The 18508-nt window shown below is 43.1% G+C and overlaps 1 protein-coding gene across 1 annotated transcript in view; it reads left to right on the top strand.

The window, feature by feature from the left end:
- Positions 1-18508, top strand: part of lrrc1 (leucine rich repeat containing 1) — a 190312-nt gene that overhangs the window by 61001 nt on the left and 110803 nt on the right. The window contains exon 3 of the mRNA XM_068021251.1: positions 13471-13549. Within this exon, the coding sequence (XP_067877352.1) occupies positions 13471-13549 (79 nt within the window). The remainder of the gene's footprint in view (positions 1-13470; positions 13550-18508) is intronic.

Below are 18508 nucleotides of genomic sequence, written 5' to 3'. Positions count from 1 at the left end.
CCTTGGGGAACACCACTGCAAAACACTTGCTAGTCCGAAAAAACATCCATCCACCACCACCCTTTGCTTCCTATCACTCAGCCAATTTTGTACCCATACCACCATTTGCCCCTTAATTCTATGGACTTCGATCTTCTTAATTAGCCTTCTCTGTGGCACTTTGTCGAATGCCTTATGGAAGAGCACATATACAACACATAGTGCACTACCTTGATCAACCTTCTCTGTTAGCTCATCGAAGTATTCAGTCAAGTTAGTCAGAAACGATTTGCCTTCAACATATTCATACTGACTCTCCTTGATTAACCCAGGCATTTATAAATGAAAATTTGCTGCTGATAATGGTTTCCAATAGCTTCCCCACCATTGATGTTATGCTGATTGGCCTGTAGTTTCCTGGTTTATCCCTCTGCCCTTCCTTGAATTGTGGTATAACATTAGGAATCCACCAGTCCACCAGCACTACTCCTGCATTCCACGAGGATCGAAAGATTATGACTAACGCCTCTGCTATTTTTACCATAGCTTCTTTGATCAACCTAGGATGCATTCCATTTGGATCAGGTGACTTACCAACTTCTAGTCATGCTAATTTCTTTCGTACCTCTTCTCTATCAGTATCCTGTCCATAACTTCTCTCTTCGAATAAGCTGCATTTCATCCACTTCCTTTGTGAAAACAGATGCAAAGTATTCATTTAGTACATTAGCCATGTCCTCTGCCTCTACAAGAAGCTTTCCCTTTTAGTCCTTACGAGGCTCAATCTTTTCCTGAGCTAACCTCTTCAACTTCAAATTGAACCCTAAAACCTTTTGTTACATACAAGTGGTAAGGAGTCTGAGTGGTTCCCACTGTTCACCTCCCAATTGACTGCAATTGTCACTTGTTTAGAACGATGAGATAGCTCCTGAGTGTTTTTTAGGGTCAAGTAAACAGACAAATGACAGGTTTTCTTGTAGGTTGAAAACAGAAGATTAACTATTTATTAAACAATATTCCTTCCCTGAAATGTTCGTAACACCGTTCATGCACACATACACGAGAGTAGGTAAGTGGTTTGAAGTGAGCTGGGTGTTCGTGGTTCACAGTAAACTTGTTGAATCTTCTAAGTAGGACAGTTTCTTTTAAAGGTGCAGGCTTGGGTATTTGTATTCTTGAACTTGTTGAGGTGTCGTAGATTTCTGGTGGTTAAGACTTCAGACTGGAGGTGGTGGTCACTTTTTTCTTGGCTGTAACAAGTTGAAACGTAGAATTAGCAGCAGAGCTGCTGCTGCTTGTTTAGGCTGGATCTTTCCACAGCCCCTGGCAGGACTGCTTTATTGTGATGTTGTGATCTCTTTCCTCTTTCCTGAGGGTTACCTTTTAAGGCCAAATCCATCACATTAGCATTTCAGTTAGTTAACACATGGCCGCCTTCCCTGGTTTGACCACACAATGGACCAGGATGTGGAATCCATGGCTAGCTTTTGATGTCTGGATGGGTACCATTCTGTTATGATGTGGCTACTTCACATCTTTTTACCAGAACAAAGAACAAAGAACAGTACAGCACAGGAACAGGCCATTCGGCCCTCCAAGCCTGCGCCGATCTTGATGCCTGCCTAAACTAAAACCTTCTGCACTTCTGGGGCCCATATCCCTCTATTCCCTTCCTATTCATATATTTGTCAAGATGTCTCTTAAACGTCGCTATCGTATCTGTTTCCACCACCTCCCCTGGCAGCAAGTTCCAGGCACTCATCACCCTCTGTGTAAAAAAACTTGCCTCGCACATCCCCTCTGAACTTTGCCCCTTGCACCTTAAACCTATGTCCCCTAGTAACTGATTCTTCCACCCTGGGAAAAAGCTTCTGACTATCCACTCTGTCCATGCCGCTCATAACTTTGTAAACCTCTATCATGTTGCCCCTCCACCTCCGTCGTTCCAGTAAAAACAATCCGAGTTTTTCCAACCTCTCCTCATAGCTAATTCTCTCCAGACCAGGCAACATCCTGGTAAACCTCCTCTGTACCCTCTCCAAAGCCTCCACGTCCTTCTGGTAGTGTGGCGACCAGAATTGCACACAATATTCTAAGTGTGGCCTAACTAAGGTTCTGTACAGCTGCAACATGATTTGCCAATTTTTATACTCTATGCCCCGACCGATGAAGGCAAGCATGCCGTATGCCTTCTTGACTACCTTATCCACCTGCGTTGCCACTTTCAGTAACCTGTGGACCTGTACGCCCAGATCTCTCTGCCTGTCAATACTCCTAAGGGTTCTGCCATTTACTGTATACCTCCCACCTGCATTAGATCTTCCAAAATGCATTACCTCACATTTGTCCGGATTAAACGCCATCTGCCATTTCTCCGCCCAAGTCTCCAACCGATCTATATCCTGCTGTATCCTCTGACAATCCTCATTATTATCCGCAACTCCACCAACCTTTGTGTCGTCCGCAAACTTACTAATCAGACCAGCTACATTTTCCTCCAAATCATTTATATATACGACAAACAGCAAAGGTCCCAACACTGATCCCTGCGGAACACCACTAGTCACATCCCTCCATTCAGAAAAACACCCATCCACTGTTACCCTTTGTCTTCTGTGACCGAGCCAGTTCTGTATCCATCTTGCCAGCTCACCTCTGATCCCGTGTGACTTCACCTTTTGCACCAGTCTGCCATGCGGGACCTTGTCAAAGGCTTTACTGAAGTCCATATAGACAACATCCACCGCCCTTCCCTCATCAATCATCTTCGTCACTTCCTCAAAATACTCAATCAAATTAGTTAGACACGACCTCCCCTTCACAAAGCCATGCTGTCTCTCGCTAATAAGTTTGTTTATTTCCAAATGGGAGTAAATCCTGTCCCGAAGAATCCTCTCTAATAGTTTCCCTACCACTGACGTAAGGCTCACCGGCCTATAATTTCCTGGATTATCCTCACCACCCTTCTTAAACAAAGGAACATCATTGGCTATTCTCCAGTCCTCTGGGACCTCACCTGTTGCCAATGAGGATGCAAAAATTTCTGTCATGGCCCCAGCAATTTCTTCCCTTGCCTCCCTCAGTATTCTAGGGCAGATCCCATCAGGCCCTGGGGACTTATCTACCTTAATGCTTTGCAAGACACCCAACACCACCTCCTTTTTGATAATGAGATGACTGAGACTATCTGCACTCCCTTCCCTAGGCTCATCATCCACCAAGTCCTTCTCTTTGGTGAATACTGATGCAAAGTACTCATTTAGCACCTCGCCCATTTCCTCTGGCTCCACGCTTAGATTCCCATCTCTGCCCTCGAGTGGGCCAACCCTTTTCCTGGTTACCCTCTTGCTCTTTATATACGTATAAAAAGCCTTGGGAATATCCTTAATCCTGTTTGCCAATGACTTTTCATGACCCTTTTTAGCCCTCCTAACTCCTTGCTTAAGTTCCTTCCTACTGTTTTTATATTCCTCAAGTGCTTCATCTGTTCCTAGCCTTCCAGCCCTTACGAATGCTTCCTTTTTCTTTTTGACTAGGCTCACAATATCCCGTATTATCTAAGCTTCCTGAAACTTGCCAAACTTGTCTTTCTTCCTCACAGGAACATGCTGGTCCTGGATTCTAATCAGCTGACATTTGAAAGACTCCCACATGTCAGATGTTGATTTACCCTCAAACAGCCGCCCCCAATCTAAATTCTTCAGTTCCTGCCTAATATTGTTATAATTAGCCTTCCCCCAATTTAGCACCTTCACCCAAGGACTACTCTTATCCTTATCCACAAGTACCTTAAAACTTATGGAATTATGGTCACTGCTCCCGAAATGCTCCCCCACTGAAACTTCGACCACCTGGCCGGGCTCATTCCCCAATACCAGGTCCAGAATGGCCCCATCCCTAGTTGGACTATCTACATACTGTTTCAAGAAGCCCTCCTGGATGCTCGTCACAAATTCTGCCCCATCCAAGCCCCTAGCACTAAATGAGTCCAGTCAATATTGGGGAAGTTAAAATCACCCACCACTACAACCCTGATACCTGTACATCTTTCCAAAATGTTTCTACATATTTGCTCCTCTACCTCCCGCTGGCTGTTGGGAGGCCTGTAGTAAACCCCCAACATCGTGACTGCACCCTTCCTGAGCTCCACCCATATTGCCTCGCTGCATGACCTCTCTGAGGTTTCCTCCCGCAGTACAGCTGTGATATTCTCCTTAACCAGTAATGCAACTCCCCCACCCCTTTTACATCCCCCTCTATCCCGCCTGAAGCTTCTAAAGCCTGGAACATTTAGCTGCTAATCCTGCCCTTCCCTCAACCAAGTCTCTGTAATAACAACAACATCATATTTCCAAGTACTAATCCAAGCTCTAAGTTCATCTGCCTTACCTGTTATACATATCGCATTGAAACAAATGCACTTCAGACCACCAGTCCCGCTGTGCTCAGCAACATCTCCCTGCCTGCTCTTCCTCTTAGTCCTACTGGCCTTATTTACTATGTCATCCTCATTTACTTCACTAGCTGTCCTACTGCTCTGGTTCCCACCCCCCTGCCACACGAGTTTAAACCCTCCCGAGTGACGCTAGCAAACCTTGCAGCCAGGATATTAGTGCCCTTCCAGTTTAGATGCAACCCGTCCTTCTTGTACAGGTCCCATCTGTCCCTGAAGAGAGCCCAATGGTCCAGATATCTGAAACCCTCCCTTCTACACCAGCTGCTCAGCCACGTGTTGAGCTGCACGATCTTCCTATTTCTAGCCTCACTGGCACGTGGCACAGGGGGTAATCCAGAGAAGAAACCCATTCACTTCAGTAATGTCTCTTGATAGTTTCAGGATGGGTGTAATTAACACCTCTTTATTCTGGAATGTATCCTTTGTCTTTTTGAGACTGAGACAGTTTTTGAATACACAAGCCAGGTCATCTGACCTTTGGTAGCCATCTTTGCAGCGTTATCCACTTTTTAAAGGAAAAGTCAATTTCCAAGAGTCCATATTGAGTAAAGTTCATATCTTACAAGTTAGGTATATGATATGTCTTTACTGGGCATGACACTTTTATAAATATATAATGTTGCTTGCCAATCTTTTTTCAGAACCGCTCTTTGCTTCCAGTTTTAACCTTTTCAATTCCCTCTGTACTTTCCATAATTTTCATGAGTATTTACTAAATCTTGCTCTTGACATTTTCCATTAACCTCCTTATTTTATTTCCTTTGTCATCCAGGGTGCATGAACATTGGATGCTCTCCTTTTTCCCTTGAAAGGAATATGTCTAGTTTGCACTTGAACTATCTCTTCCCTGAATGTCCTCCATTTCTCTGTTACTGCTTTACCCTAGAATCGCCTTTTCCAATCAACCCATGTTGGGTCCCTTCTTAAATCATTGAAATTAGCTCTTCCCCAGTGGAACGTTTTTACCTTTGATTTTTTTCTGGAATCTTTCCATAATTACTTTCATAGCGAATTACGTTGGTGATCGCTCCACTTGCCCTACTTCGTTCTCCAGATTCACATCCAACACTGATTCCTTCCTTGTTGACCTGGAGACACATTGATTGAGAGAGTTCTCCCAGGCACATAACAGAAATTCCTCTTCTTCCCTACCTTCAGCACTATTTTTTTGCTAGTCTATATTAGAGTAATTCAAGTCTCTGAATATTCTACTCTATTTTTGTTATACACTGTTGAAATTTGCCGACAAATTTGCTCGTCTACCTCCTTCTTACTGTTTGGAACTCTATACGCAAGAAAAACTCAACAGTGTAACAGCTCTCCCTCTGTTCCTGTACGCAAGACAAATAGATTCAGTCCCAGAACCAGCTAGTATATCCTTCCTATTTATAACTGTTACTTTATCTTTAATAAATATTGCCACACCCCTTCCTTTTTTTGCTTTTAAATGCAAACACGTCATAATCCCATGTAGCAAGCTGTGTCTGCAACTCGCCAACCTTATTAGTTACACTACAGACATTGACGTGCATGCGATTTAATACTTCATTTTTGCTACTCTCCTCAATCTGGTTCATGCAATTTTTGCAATATTTCAAATTTTACTTCCGTTTATATCTCTTGTCTTCTGATCACATTTCTGCACTTCTCTGCTATTCTTTGGTTTCCCTCCCCGAAATTAGTTTAAACCCTTCCCAACAGCACTGGTTAACCTTTCGATGAGAACACTGGTCCAGGCTTTGCTCAGGTGCAATCTGTCCATCTCCTACAGGTGCCCCTTTCCCTACAACCAGCCTCAATGCCCCAAGAATCTGCAATCTTTCCCTCCTGCACCACTTCTCCAGCCACACATTTACTGCTTCTTTTCTCAATGGCACGTGTTCCTGAGAGTAATCCTGATATTGCTACCTTTGAAGTTCTGTTTTTTAATCTTTTTAATTAGTTCCTGAATCTCTGCCTGAAAGACCTCAACCCTTTATCTTCCTATGTTGTCATTCCAACATGGACCATAACTTCTGGCTGTTCGCCTTTTCCTTGCAGAATATCCTGTGCCGGCTCAGTGTCCTTTACCCTGGCACCGGGGAGGAAACAAATGATTTGACAATTACATTTGCTTTTACAGAAATGCCTGCCTATTCCCCTCATTATTGAATTTCCTATAGCTTCAGCATTTCTATTTTTGTTCCCCTGTATATCAAATCTCTGGTAGTGCTGGGTTTTGACTTTTACTGCATTCCTCTAAGGAGTTGTTAGCTTCCCAGTATTTAGAACTGAAAATTGGTTTACAAGTACCACTGGCGTGGGGGTTTCCTGCACGATCTGTATCTTCCTCCTACCCTTTCTTCTGGTCACCCACTCCCTCACCTTCTGCATCTCTTGTAGCTGTGGGGTGACCACATCTCGGAATGTATGTTTGAGCAAACTCTCAGACTCCAAATGCACTGCTTTGACTTCATTCACTGCTCAAGCTATGAAGCTTAGAGCTTGATCTCAAGCAACTGGCAGCACTTCCTGGACACATGGTTATCCAGACCACATGAAGTTCCCACATGGAACAGGATACGCATGTAATGGGTCCCCGCTGGGCTGCCATAGTGGTTAGTCCACTGATGTCTAAATCATTGAGACTGTGACCCTAAAACATTTGATATTGAACTCTTTTAAGAAACTGACCTCTGAAACACTGAGATGCTAAAATAAAAAGTTAACAAAATGTATTGGAAATTATATCTATAAATCTAAAACACAATGGAAATTACCATCATGTGAGCTTAGTGAGCTATGAACAATTTAATAAAATGGCAGTGTTGTCATTTTTGAATTTCTTTCTCAGTTTTTCCATATTCAGCTGACACTCTGACTATGACAACACTCTTACTGACTCTGCTATTGGCTCTCCTGCTTTTATCTGTTCTCCACTTGCACTGTTTCCCCTCAGATGTGCTCTCTCTGCCCTCACTGACACTCAGCTGCCAGTTCTCTTGCTCTGAACTGTTGTTCTCCCACACTGGTTCCCATTGGACTTTCTCGCCCTGAGGTTGAGGAATATCAGTCGTAGAGAATGGAACACCTTATTTCATGGTCAGCATCAAATACTCTCACATCTAGCATAGCACAGGTGGATGCAAAGCAAAGCTTCCTTCACTTTGCTGCACTTAACAATGTGCCTTAATGTTAACTCACAAAGGTAAAAAACACACTTTCCATACCAATCATCTTCAGCTGTATCTGAGTGACTTCATCAATAATTAGCAGAACATATTAGCAACTGAATGAGATAGCGAAACTGATTTCGCATAAGACTTTACCCAACGGAGAGGAGACTTTGATCCCATCAGTTTGGGGTGGATTTCAATTTACAGTTGTAAGCCTTGTGTCTAACCTATTGCATCATCCATAGGTTCAAACATTATTTAAAATAAGTATAAAGTGATACATACGTAATATGTTTAAGAAATGATGATGATGAAACTCGCTTGAGTTCTCTATTTGTGCTTTAAAGGTATGCCGTTTCGAACATGTGTTTGAAGCTAAGAAGATTCAAATACTTGAGGTTATCGAACTTAGTTACTGTACTTCATGTTTATTTAAGGAAGGCTGTAATTGCATTTTAAGCGGTTCAGAGAAGGTTTACAAGACTAATACCTGGAATGGGTGGGTTGTCTTATGAAGAAAGGTTGGACAGGCTAGGCTTGTATCTGCTGGAGTTTAGAAGAGTAAAAGGTGACTTGATTGTAACATGGAAGATCCTGAGGGGTCTTGACTGGGTGGATGTGGAAGTGATGTTTCCCCTTGTAGGAGAATCGAGAACTAGGAGTCACTAGTTAAAAATAAAGCGTCGCCCATTTAAAACAGATGAGAAATGTTTTCTCTGTCTGAGGGTTGAGAGTCTTTGGAACTCTCTTCCTCAAAAGGCAATGGAAGCAGAGTCTGTAAATATTTTTTAGGTGAGGCAGATAGATTCTTGATAAGCAAGGGGGTGAAAGGTTATCGGGAGTAGGTGGGAATTTGGTGTCGAGGTTACAATCAGATCAGCCATGATTTTATTGAATGGCGGAGCAGGCTCGAGGGGCCGAGTGGCCTACTCCTGCTCCTAATTCGTACGCGCAGATGTATGTTCGTAAAAGCGCCATTGCTTATAAAAATAGCAACATGGTGAATTCAGGAAATCATTGTGCTTTGTGTCTCAATTATTCTGTTAATATTGTAATACAGTAAATAAATACCCCAAATAAACTCTTCACTCTCAGATATCTTTTTTTTTCTTTTTGGGCCTCCTTATCTCGAGAGACAATGGATACGCGCCTGGAGGTGGTCAGCTGTGCAACAGCCCCAACAAACAAATTTCTCAGATATATTCTGTTGAAATGACAATACAACCTTACAGAAAAGGATCTGCAAAGTCATTTTCACCACAGTCTGTTTGGGGAAAAAATGGTGCCAAAATTCTCAAATTATCTATCCTCTGTTTGTTCCTTGTGTTAAAGGATCATTTTTCCTCCGTCACCAACCTTTTGAACAGAACCAGGTTAATGCAGTCACAACAATTTTAGATGAAATTTTGTACTGTTTTGTGTGGCAATCTTTCAGGCTAATGCGTTGTGTAACAAAAGGTCTCTTATGATGTGTCGCAGCTTTTTCTTTGTAATTTTTTTTGTTCTTTTAGGCGACAGGTTTAGATAGAGGATTTGGATCGGCGTAGGCTTGGAGGGCCGAAGGGCCTGTTCCTGTGCTGTAACTTTCTTTGTTCTTTGACCTCGGGAAAATGGAGTAATTACTCTCCAATGCAATGATGGCATGCAGTTCAAAACCAAAACTGAACTGTTTGAAAACCAAATATGCTTGAAAACTTTGTTTGTTCCTTCTATCCATATGGAATAAAGTCTGCTAATCCATAGCAGTTACCAATAAGATTTTGATTCAGCTTTTAAATTGGAGTCGGGAAGGAGTGGAGCAGAAGCCACAGCTTCAGAAGACTCTCTTTCCGTTTATGAAAAAACACTTGCACTGTGTCCTGCAACTTCCACTTTTTCACTCCAAAGAGGGCTTAATAGTTTTAGTAATAGTTGCACCTAAATTGTGTCCAGCAGAAAGTATATATGTATCTATATATGTACACAATACATGTATCTCAAGGGTGCTTCATACTAAGAGTGATCTGTATGTTGCATTAATAAATCTGTTATCTGAAACTGTTTTGAATGTCAAGATTTTGACCTCATTTGCCACAACTGTGTTCCTGATTTAAAAAAAAATAATTGTTAAAAGGAAAATTGTGAAAATAAAGCATTAAATGATTTGAAAATCCATATTCAACCAAGTGTAGCATTAATTGTTACTTAGGCCTCCATCGATGGCTATTGGGCTGCTTTAACTAGGTCATTTTAAAATCTCATGGTTATGTGAAATTGTGAACTTTTGGTTTATTGGAGGAACTAGAATGAAATTGCATCCAAACCTTAGCTGGACCAAATTCTCTCTCTCTCTCCATCTTTCTTGGTGTTTATTTTCCTATTAACAGTAGAAATGGCCCATTGTACACTCTGCTACCCCATCCCCATCTCCTATAATTATGATTATAATGCTTTGACTGAGATAAGATGTTGTTTGCTACTGCTGTCAATCAGCTGAGTTTGATGCACACACAATCATGGATTGACATAAACATACTGTACTCTGATCAATAGATTGATATCAGATCAGTGTATGTACTGTTTTGAATGCTACTCTTCCAGGATCTAGAGCTATAAGCTATTGAACAACGTGGGCAGAGACCTCTTGTTACATAAATCAATAGGCTAAAAATTCTCATTCATTACCGATCTAGGGCAACTCAATCACAGATTTGCTTCTCACTAAATTCTTGCTTCATCCGGGAGAAAAAGGGAAGTTATCAAGTACTCCTAGTTTGCTCCAAATATTATATGCTAATGACGTGCACAGGAAGTAAGCTGCAGCTATTATTAATGGAAACCTTTACTGAAATTAGAGTTGGGTTATATAAATTGTTGACACGTCAAATGTTCTTCAGGTACTACTAGGAAGTAGAGTTAAGTGACCCTTGGATAGTTTTGAAGTTTAAAATGATGGTTCATTTATTGGGAAAATTAACTAGTGATAAGGGCTTCAGACCAGAGAAGCTGGGTTTGTTTTCCATTGAACAGGAAAGATTAAGGGGAGATTTAATAGAGGTGTTTAAAATTTTGAAGGGTTTGATAGGAAATGGGAAGGAACTGTTTGCACTGGCAGGAGGTTTGTTAACTTGAGGACACCAATTTAAGGCAATTGGCAAAAAAGCCAAGTGGAGATGAGAATTTTCTTTGATGCAGTGAATTATATTCTGGAATACGTTACTAGAAAGGGTGGTGGAAACAGATTTAATACTAACTTTCAAAAGGGATAAATACCTAAAGGCAGGGAATTTGCAGGGCCACAGGGAAACAGCAGGGAAGTGAAACTAATTGCATGGCACTTTCAAAGAACAAACAAAGACCCCTTCTGAGATTTATGTCTTTTTTTGAAGGTTCAATACCCTGATGAATAATCTGTTGTCCATAACTTGCAGTGCAATGAATTTGTTTCCTTTGTATTGTAGTGCCAGTTAGTAGCCTATAATTTTTCACTGATGTAACTCCACTTTTACCCATCTTTTCACTATATCCTGCAGTCTATTTTCTTCTCTCTTGCGTGCTCTCATTCATTTATACTTTTGCTGTAGTAGCTGTCTGCTTAGTAATTTAACCAATGGGGTCTCACTAATACCTTATACATTAGCAATGTGACTGCTTTTAGATTTGTATTCTACCCTCGGCTGACTTTTTTTTGCAGCTTTATTTTTTACCCAATGGTGCTTTATCCCAAAAGTTGAGTGAATTTTCTTTCACTTGAAGGCCAAACCTTTTTTAATCTGCTTATTCATTTTCTGACTGAAGATTATGACGTTCCTTGACTATGTGGGATTGATGGAACAGCAGTACAGATACGTCATAAAGATTTAACAAGATATTTGAATCTGCTGATTTAAACCTTCAATTACTGAACTAACTTTTCAGTTTTATTGTTCACAATCCTCTTTTGTTTTAACGTTTCCACACCATTCTAACCAATATTCTAAAGTGCAAGATTTGAAATGTAGCGTTCTGAAACATCTTAAATAGTAATTGTGTCGGTATGAATGAATTGCAGTACTTTTATTCTCCCCTAGAAATGCTACTGCAGGGCGCAACTATTTTTTTTCTTGGTTCAGGTTGCAGGAAAGGAAAGAGGAGTGTTTAGTGTTTAGATTGTTTGGAAGGAATGAAATATTGACTGAAAAGGTTATCATCAAGCCATTATAAATTTGCTTTTGCATCTTTCAGTGGAGCATTTCCCTGGATAAATGTTTTCATAAGCCTGTACGTCCAATCTTTAGCATGTGAACTAATTTAGTTTAGAGATACAGCACTGAAACAGGCCCTTCAGCCCACCGAGTCTGTGCCGACCATCAACCACCCATTTATACTAATCCTACACTAATCCCATATTCCTACCACATCCCCACCTGTCCCTATATTTCCCTACCACCTACCTATACTAGGGGCAATTTATAATGGCCAATTTACCTACCAACCTGCAAGTCTTTTGGCTTGTGGGAGGAAACCGGAGCACCCGGAGAAAACCCACGCAGACACAGGGAGAACTTGCAAACTCCACACAGGCAGTTCCCAGAATTGAACCCGGGTCGCTGGAGCTGTGAGGCTGCGGTGCTAACCACTGCGCCACTGTGCCGCCCTTTATTTAACAGTATCCTTAAGTTTGCAGTTCCAACAAACCTTTTTACCAATACTTTTTCCTCCTTCATCCCTCTCCACCTGCCTGCACAGTGAATGTCAGTAGGACATGTGGGATGCATCAAGGCGCAGACAGTTCCTGTCCTTGCTTGAAGCTTAAACAAGCCTACTTGCAACAGGAGTAGCTGAAAAGTGATTGGGAGAAGGAACCCTGGCTTATTTTCACATCCCTAGCCCAGGGCTTCTGAGGCTACTTTAAGCACCTCTTACTGTTACGCTGATTGAGATCAACGAACGCAGCAGAGACCAGGGTTTATTTATTTATTTAGAGATACAGCACTGAAACAGGCCCTTCGGCCCACCGAGTCTGTGCCGACCATCAACCACCCAATTTATACTAATCCTACATTAATCCCATATTCTTACCACATCCCCACAATTCCCCTACCAATACTAGGGACAATTTATAATGGCCAATTTACCTATCAACCTGCAAGTCTTTGGCTGTGGGAGGAAGCCAGAGCACCCGACGAAAACCCACACGGTCACAGGGAGAACTTGCAAACTCTGCACAGGCAGTACCCAGAATTGAACCCGGGTCGCTGGAGCTGTGAGGCTGCGGTGCTAACCACTATGCCACTTAGGGTCTTTACCAGCCAGTGTGGCTTCGCTAGATAGACGAGCTGAGCCATCAGAAATGTAGGATGTGGTGTTCGCATTTCTCACAGCAATGGAGGGAGCCATTTTATGTTGTCTACTTGCCATTTAGTCCAACAAATTTTCACATTCATTCTACTTGAGGTGCTGATTCCCAGTCTTTAAATGCTGATGAGAGTTCTAACAATAAAAAGAGCTGTTTCCACAATTAGGTCGATTTGGTGATTTGAAGTTGAATAACAGCTGCCTAAGGTTGTGTGTCTGTCCTTTCACTCCTCTGTCTGCAGCACGCTATGAGTCCCGCTGATGGTCAGCTAGCCTTGGCCAACACTACCTCCTCCAGTTTGCTGTGTTCCTGCCATCAAAATTCACACAGATGTTTCACGGTGTTATACTGCATGTTTGGTACAGAAGACCTGTATCAGCAACAGATGTAAAGTCTGACTAGAGTTCAGTATTATACAGTGTTGGATAAATAGTGTGTTTTTGTTGCACTTTGAAGTCTTGCTGTAAAGACTGTTGATGCTTTGTCAATTTGTTTGGAAGATAAATAACTACACAGAATACTATTACCAATTATTTGACTAATTTGTTTTTTTTTTCTTGCAGATATTGTGGAAATTCCAGAAAGTATCTCATTTTGCAAATCATTACAAGTAGCCGATTTTAGTGGCAATCCGTTGACCAGGTAAAAAGAACCACAAAAAAGGATGCAAGTATGCATCATTGTAACGTTCGATGCACATTGTTTTAGTCTGAGCTGTTTGCTCATAGATATTAACTGCCATTGAATAAGTACAATATTATTAGCATAACTAAAAATAAACTAACTTTTAGGCATTATTAGTATTAACATTTTGATTTTTAAGGCCAATTTATACTAAACATTATGACATGGGTGAGCAAACTCTTGAGGTCATCATTATGTGGTGTTTTGTAAATTATCAGTCTGGTGAACTGGTTAAAGCTAAGATTATGAAAGATAAACTGCAGAGCTCCAAAATGTCTTGTACTTTCAGGATTTTTTTAAAATAATGGATTCTTCTCCAATATCATTTGTCTTCTAGATTCCACAGGAGTATGTTGTAGAGAATATTTTGGATACATGAGGGGATGAAGCCCATGGGATACAGGGAAATGTGGCAGGTTGGATCCTGAATTGGCTCAAGGACAGGAAACAAAGGGTAGTAGTCGACGGATGTTTTTGTGAATGGAAAGCTGTTTCCAGTGGTGTTCCACAGGGCTCAGTGTCAGGTTCCTTGCTATTTGTGGTATATATTAATGATTTGGACTTAAATGTAGGAGGCATGATTGCGAAATTTGCTGATGACACAAAAATTGACCGTGTAGTTGATAGACGATAGCCGTAGACTCCGGAATGATATCAATGGTTTGATTGAGTGGGCGGAAAAGGGGCAAATGGAATTCAATCCAGAGAAGTGTGAGGTAATGCATTTGGGGAGGGCAAATAAAGCGAGGGAATACATAATAAACAAGAGGGTATTGAGAGGGGTAGAAGAAGTGAGAGACCTTGGAGTGCATGTCCACAGGTCCCTGAAGGTGGCAGGACAGGTAGATAGTGTGGTGAAGAAGGCATATGGAATGCTTTCCTTCATTCCATCGACCTAGGCACCAGAAACGACAATGGCAAACCCAGCACTGTCGACCCTGCAAAGTCGTCCTTACTAACATCTGGGGGCTTGTGCCAAAGTTGGGAGAGCTATCCCATGGACTAGTAAAGCAACAGCCTGACATAGTCATACTCACGGAATCATACCTAATAGACAATGTCCCAGACACTGCCATCACTGTCCCCAGGTATGTCCTGTCCCACCTGCAGGACAGATCCACCAGAGGTGGTGGCACAGTGGTATACAGTAGGGAGGGAGCTGCCCAGGGAGTCCTCAACATTTACTCCAGACCCCATGAAATCTCATGGCATCAGATCAATCATGGACAAGGAAACCTCCTGCTGATTACCACCTACCGCCCTCCCTCAGCTGATGAGTCAGTACTCCTCCATGTTGAACAGCACTTGGAGGAAGCACCGAGGGTGGCAAGGGCACGGAATGTACTCTGGGTGGGGGACTTCAATGTCCATCACCAAGAGTGGCTTGGTAGCACCACTACTGACCAAGCTGGCCGAGTCCTAAAGGACATATCTGCTAGACTGGGTATGTGGCAGGTGGTGAGGGAACCAACAAGAGGAGAAAACATACTTGACCTCGTCCTCACCAATCTGCCTGCCACAGATGCATCTGTCCATGACAGTATTGGTAGGAGTGACCACCGCACAGTCCTTGTGGAGACGAAGTCCCACCTTCACATTGAGGATACCGTCCATCGTGTTGTGTGGCACTACCACCATGCTAAATGAGATAGATTTTGAACAGATCTAGCAATGCAAAACTGGGCATCCAAGAGGCGCTGTGGGCCATCATCAGCAGCAGAATTGTACTCGACCACAATCTGTAACCTCATGGCCCAGCATATCCCCCACTCTACCATTACCATCAAGCCAGGAGACCAACCCTGGTTCAATGAAGCGTGCAGGAAGGCATGCCAGGAGCAGCACCAGGCATACCTCAAAATGAGGTGTCAACCTGGTGAAGCTACAATACAGGACCATCTGTGTGCCAAACTGCGTACACAGCATGCGAGAGAGCTAAGCGATCCCATAACCGATGGATCAGATCTAAGCTCTGCAGTCCTCCCACATCCAGCCGTGAATGGTGATGGACAATTAAACAACTAACTGGTGGAGGTGGCTCCGCAAATATCCCCATCCTCAATGATGGAGGAGCCGAGCACATCAGTGCGAAAGATAAGGCTGAAGCATTTGCAACAGCCTTCAGCCAGAAGTGCCGAGTTGATGATACATCTCTGCCTCCTCTTGACATCCCCAGCATCACAGATGCCAGACTTCAGTCAATTCGATTCACTCCACGTGATATCTAGAAACGACTCAAGGCACTGGATACTGCAAAGGCTATGGGCCCTGACTATATTCCGGCAATAGTACTGAAGACCTGTGCTTGCTGCGCCCCTCGCCAAGCTGTTCCAGTACAGCTACAACACTGACATCTAGCCTGCAATGTCAAAAATTGCCCAGGTATGACCTGTACACAAAAAGCAGGACAAGTCCAACCCGGCCAATTACCACCCCATCAGTCTACTCTCAATCATCAGTACAGTGATGGAAGGTGTCATCAACAGTGCCATCAATCGGCACTTGCTTAGCAATAACCTCAGTGACGCTGAGTTTGGGTTCCGCCAGGGCCACTCAGCTCCTGACCTCATTACAGCCTTGGTTCAAACATGGACAAAAGAGCTGAACTCAAGAGGTGAGGTGAGAGTGACTGCCCTTGACATCAAGGCAGCATTTGACAGAGTATGGCATCAAGGAACCCTAGCAAAACTGAGGTCAATGGGAATCGGAGGGAAAACCCACCGCTAGCTGGAGTCACGTCTAGTGCAAAGGAAGATGGTTGTGGTTGTTGGAGGTCAATCATCTGAGCTCCAGGACATCACTGCAGGAGTTCCTCAGGATAGTGTCCTAAGCCCAACCATCTTCAGCTGCTTCATCAATGACCTTCCTTCAATCATCAGGTCAGAAGTGGGGATGTTCGCTGATGATTGTGCAATGTTCAGAACCATTTGTGACTCCTCAGATACTGAAGCAGTCCATGTAGAAATGCAGCAAGACCTCGACAAGATCCAGGCTTGGGCTGATAGTGTCAAGTTACATTCACACCACACGAGTGCCAGGCAATGACCATCTCCAACAAAAGAAAATCTAACCATCTCCACTTGACATTCAATGGCATTACCATCACTGAGTCACCCACCATCAACATCCTAGGGGCTGCCATTGACCAGAAACTGAACTGGAGTAGCCATATAAATACCATGGCTACAAGAGCAGGTCAGAGGCTAGGGATCCTGCGGTGAGTAACTCACCACCTGACTCCCCAAAGCCTGTCCACCATCTACAAGGCACAAGTCAGGAGTGTGATGGAAAACTCTCCACTTGCCTGGATGGGTGCAGCTCCAACAACACTCAAGAAGCTCGACACCATCCAGGACAAAGCAGTCCATTTGACTGGCACCCCATCTACAAACATTCACTCCCCCCACCACCGACGTACAGTGGCAGCAGTGTGTACCATCTACAAGATGCACTGCAATAACTCACCAAGGCTCCTTAGACAGCACCTTCCAAACCTGCAACCTCTACCAACTAGAAGGACAAGGGCAGCAAATGCATGGTAACACCACCACCTGCAAGTTCCCCTCCAAGTCCCACACCATCCTGACTTGAAACTATATCACCGTTCCTTCATTGTCGCTGGGTCAAAATCCTGGAACTCCCTTCCCAACAGCACTGTGGGTGTACCTACTCCATATGGACTGCAGCAGTTCAAGGAGGCAGCTCACCACCACCTTCTCAAGGGCAATTAGGGATGGGCAATAAATGTTGGCCTGGCCAGCGATGCCCACATCCCATGAATGAATAAAAAAATAAAATTAGCCGAGGTATAGAATACAAAAGCAGGGATGCAATGCTGGAACTGTGTAAGACGTTGGTTGGGCCACAGCTGGGGTATTGCATGCAGTTCTGGTCACCACATTATAGGAAGGACATAATTGCTTCACAAATCACTGACCACCTCCAGGCGCGTATCCATTGTCTCTCGAGATAAGGAGGCCCAAAAGAAAAAGAAGAGAAGAATTGCTCTGGAGAGAGTACGGAGGAGATTTACAAGAATGTTGCTGGGGCTTGAAAGTTGCAGCTATGAGGAAAGATTGGATAGGCTCGGGTTGTTTTCCTTAGAACAGAGGAGGCTGAGGGGTGACTTAGTTGAGGTGTACAAAATTATGAGGGGCCTTGATAGAGTAGATAGGAAGGACCTGTTTCCCCTAGCAGAGAGGTCAAGTACCAGAGAGCACAGATTTAAGGTGATTGGTAGAAGTATTAGAGGGGACACGAGGAAAAACATTTTCACCGAGAGGATGGTGGGTGTCTGGAATTCACTGACCGTGAAGGCAGAAACCCTCAATTGTTTTAGAAGGTACCTGGACATGCAACCGAAGTGCTGTAACCGGCAAGGCTGTGGACCAGGTGCTGAAAGGTGGGCAGCCAGTTTTTTCGGCTGGCACAGACACGATGGGCTGATTGACCGCATTCTGTGCTGTACATTTTCTATGGATTGAAGAATTGTTAACAAATGTGTTCAATTTATGGATTTTTTAAAAGCTCCAGTGGGTCAGTTGGTTACCAATGCATTTACATAATATCCTCAACCATCCCAGACTCTGATTGATGTGGTGTGTTTGAGAGAGACACATTTCCTGACTGGGCAGACAAAACTTTATAATTTCGTTGTTGCCGAGCGGATCCTGTACTTCACAGATTGTTCTCCAGAAGTTACATTTTGGAGAATATTCCTGAGGAAGCAGAGGTGCCACCCTTTGAAAAACACTTTGTGTCACAGGGTACAGAAAGGAACAACAAGCAGATATCGAGGGCTTGGGCCTGCAAATTGTGAGGAGAGATGTCGCAGAAGTGAACTTGTTTAGTTGGGAGAGAAAATTATGAGGCTATAACAAGTATTAAATTCTGAGGGGAATGTAATCATAGAAGCCT

The sequence above is a fragment of the Heterodontus francisci genome, chromosome 3 (genome assembly GCF_036365525.1).
Source record: "Heterodontus francisci isolate sHetFra1 chromosome 3, sHetFra1.hap1, whole genome shotgun sequence".
NCBI lineage: Eukaryota > Metazoa > Chordata > Chondrichthyes > Heterodontiformes > Heterodontidae > Heterodontus > Heterodontus francisci.
This window is presented reverse-complemented; position numbering and strand designations above follow the sequence as displayed.